The sequence below is a fragment of the Nestor notabilis genome, unplaced genomic scaffold, assembly GCF_000696875.1.
Source record: "Nestor notabilis isolate BGI_N333 unplaced genomic scaffold, ASM69687v1 scaffold5556, whole genome shotgun sequence".
Lineage (NCBI taxonomy): Eukaryota > Metazoa > Chordata > Aves > Psittaciformes > Psittacidae > Nestor > Nestor notabilis.
This window is the reverse complement of record NW_009931454.1, coordinates 39,713-43,268: the sequence shown is the minus strand read 5'-3', so window position 1 is coordinate 43,268 and position 3,556 is coordinate 39,713. Positions and strand designations below refer to the sequence as shown.

Below are 3,556 nucleotides of genomic sequence, written 5' to 3'. Positions count from 1 at the left end.
TAGCCTTGGCCACCGGCGACCCAGCCCCGTACGCCCGGCAGATGATGTTCAGCCCGACGCTCCTCATCGTCTTCTTCACCGTGTGGGTTTTCGGGGGGGGCACCACGGCCATGCTGTCCTGCCTGAACATCCGGTGAGTGTGGGGCGCTCTTGCTGCAGCACCTCCGCTCCCTCGTCCCGCTCTCACATTAAGGTGCTCAGTTCTAAGGGACGGGAGGAAGGACACGATCTTCCTCTTCGGACCACAGCACGTACCCGCCTGGCATCGCTTGTGCTAACTCTGTGCTTGTTTCTCCTCCACAGAGTCGGTGTGGATGCAGACCAGGAGAATGTGGTGAGTGTGGTGCTGCTGGGCAGCCTCTGGGCAGGAACTGGCAGGGGTTACATCAAGCTCTGCTCCCTTCCAGCTCTAGGAGACTTTTTAGCTCCCCTGGTGAAAGAGTTTGCAGCCAGTGGGAGTGAGGACTTTTCTGTGCTCTCTCTGGTTATACTGAGGCTTTCTTTTGTTCACTTGGAAAGAAGGGCAGAGAAGCAACACTGGACTTTTCAGTCAGTCCACATTACTGCTGGGAGTAATGCTCCCACATTACAGGGAGAGTCTGCAATAGGTTCAGTCTCTGCCTGGCTGGGTTTGAAATAAACACCAAAATATGCATGACGTGGAGGCTCTCTGCCTCATCCCAGTACCCAGGGCAGTACAGAAACACCATTTACTGCCTCATTTCATGTAGCATCTTCTGCCCCACTTTTACCCGCGGGCGGTTTTCCCCCATGTTTCCTGTGGGTAGTTCAGGAACCACCAGCCACGCTGAGATAAATGCTGGAGCATCAGGAGTTTTCCTGCAGCCTGGTCATGCTGTGGCTCTACTTGACGTCAGTGTGGGTTCTGCACCTTGGAGGTTCATTTTATTCAGAGCCATTTACTGGGCTGTTCATCTCCTGGGGAGAAAGCATCAAATGCTAAAGGCAGCCCAGAGCCATAAATCTGAAAGCCAAATTTCTGTGGAATAAGTAATTGTATTCACAGTCTCCTCCAAAGTGTTTTGTATTCTTTACTCTGCCTAAAAGGAAGCCAGGAGTCCCCATCACACACAGTTCTTTGCATACAGAAATCTCAGGCGAGGTTGGATGGGGATAGGACCTGTCAGTCACTATTAAATGTGAAGCCTGGATGCAGCCGCTGGCTCTGAGGCGCTTTAAACCTCAGGGCCAGGAACTGGAAGGCTCTAGCAGAAAAAATGGTCACCCTGTGCTTTGATACCACCTCCCTAAGGCTGCTCTGTGCTGCTAAATGCAGAGTGTGGGCTGGAAGCACCTCAGCCTCTTGTGGTGTGAGCGTCCTTATGCTCACTGCAGCCCATGGGTTTCTTCTGAAGGGGTGGTGGGAAGGCGTGTGTCTTCTTACATCCCCCTGGGATAACCTGGAGCCCCCTGGCCCTGACTGAGGTTGTGGCACGTTTCCCTGCTGCTGTTTAATGCCTGACTCTCCTGCAGGGTGTCCCGGAGAGCGAGAGGAGGAGTACGAAGGCAGAAAGCGCCTGGCTCTTCCGCATGTGGTACAACTTCGATCACAAGTATCCTTGAATGGTGGGCAGTGTGTGCTGCATCAAATCCTGCCTGCCCCAACAGCTCTGCTGGCCTGGAGCACGGCTCGCTCCCTGCTGGGTTTTGGTTTGCACCTCCTCGTGGCTGTGGCTGTGAGAAATGGCCATTTCCATCCGCTGTCAGTGGGAACGCAGCAGTAGCTCAGGTCAAAGCTTGGCTTTCCAAGGCTGGAAGCCCAGGGGACCCTTGATCCCGGTGGCAGGCGGGTAGGAAGGGCAGGGGGTCCTCTCATTTGTAGCCCTCTTGCTAGATCAGTTCCCTCCTCCCTTTCAAATGCTTTGCCATCAACTACTGGAGGAGCGATTTGCCAGGCTGGGAGGGATGGGGCAAGTGATGCAGCTAAGCCTTTTCTTACCAGGACTGTGTCTTGGTGCACTCGTGTCCCACTGTGGTTATATTCAAATTGCTCATTCCTATAATTTTTGTGCTTCCAGGGACTTGTTTTTCTTTTCTTCCTGTGATTTCCTTGAGACACAGAGTCCCTCCCTGCTGCCTCTGCATCCCACCCCTCAGCTTGCCGACATTGCCCTGTTCCTCTGTCTTCCTTAACCCCCCCTGTAGCTATCTGAAGCCTCTGCTGACACACAGCGGGCCCCCGCTGACCACCACACTGCCAGGGTGCTGTGGGCCTATTGCCCGGTGCCTGACGAGTCCACAGGCGTATGAAGTGAGTCCCTTGGTGTCCTTTCTGTCATGGGGGGGGTGGGCTTTGACATGTTTATATTTCAGCATAGCTTTTGGATGCTGCTCTGCAGGTTCGAGCCAGGAGCCTTGGTAGGGAGATCAGATACTGGTGCTGAGGGATGAGCTAATTCATAGAATCATAGAATGGTTTGGGTTGGAAGGGGGCTTAAAGCTCCTCCAGCTCCAACTCCCTGACGAGGGCAGGGACACCTTCCACTAGAGCAGGTTGCTCCAAGCCCCTGTGTCCAACCTGGCCTTGAACACTGCCAGGGATGGGGCAGCCACAGCTTCTCTGGGCACCCTGTGCCAGCGCCTCAGCACCCTCACAGGGAAGAGCTTCTGCCCAAGAGCTCATCTCAGTCTCCCCTCTGGCAGGTTCAAGCCATTCCCCTCGGCCTGTCCCCACTTACTCTTATAAAAAGCCCCTCCCCAGTAGGTCCCCTTTAGTTGCAGGAAGGGCTGCTGTAAATGTGGCTGTTCAAGAGGAGTTAACCAGCACTTTCTCCCTGTTTGCTGCTCAGAATCAGGAGCAGCTGAAGGACGATGACTCTGACCTCATTTTGAACGACGGGGACATCAGTCTGACCTACGGGGACTCCACTGTCAACACCGACTCTGTGGCATCCAGTGGCACGTCCCGGCGCTTCGTGGGCAACAGCTCTGAGGATGCACTGGATCGGGAGCTTGCTTTTGGGGACCATGAACTCGTAATCCGGGGAACGCGCCTGGTCCTTCCCATGGACGATTCAGAGCCACCGTCAAACGTCCTGGATAACGCAAGGCACGGTCCAGCATAAGGTTGCTTGGTTTGATTGACAGTAATATTTGCATATATGATCAAGAAATATGTACTACCTAAAGTCTAATGCATGTCTCGAAATGTCTAAGCTGTATAAATATTATTTATATGGTGTCAGAAGAATATAAATATTCTCTGCCAAGCACTTGTAAAGAACAAGCTGCAAATTTAAGTTAAAGCTGTGTTGACTGCACTGTGTAGGGTGGAACTGTTTTAGCGTAAGAGTCTTTTGCACACAGTAAGCTTCATTAATGCCTGATTTGACAAAGGGTTTAGTTCCCAGTGGGGTAAGTAAAGGAGCTGACTCCCTGTTCATCCTTTGAGCTGGGGAGAGGAGGGTAGGGAGGTGAGCAGTGGAAATCGCTTTCTCTTCAGATGAGGATTGTTACCTTTTATTTTGGTCTCAGATCTTTGGATGGTCACGTTTGAGATATCAGCCAAAAATCTGCCACAGACCCTCTCACCGGG

General features: G+C 52.8%; 1 protein-coding gene across 1 annotated transcript in view; it reads left to right on the top strand.

The window, feature by feature from the left end:
• Positions 1-3,266, top strand: part of SLC9A6 (solute carrier family 9, subfamily A (NHE6, cation proton antiporter 6), member 6) — a 14,684-nt gene extending 11,418 nt beyond the window's left edge. The window contains exons 13-17 of the mRNA XM_010015909.1: positions 3-133; positions 304-334; positions 1,495-1,574; positions 2,167-2,272; positions 2,811-3,266. Of these exons, the coding sequence (XP_010014211.1) occupies positions 3-133; positions 304-334; positions 1,495-1,574; positions 2,167-2,272; positions 2,811-3,086 (624 nt within the window). The 3' untranslated portion in view covers positions 3,087-3,266. The remainder of the gene's footprint in view (positions 1-2; positions 134-303; positions 335-1,494; positions 1,575-2,166; positions 2,273-2,810) is intronic.
• The last annotated feature ends 290 nt before the right edge of the window (positions 3,267-3,556 follow it).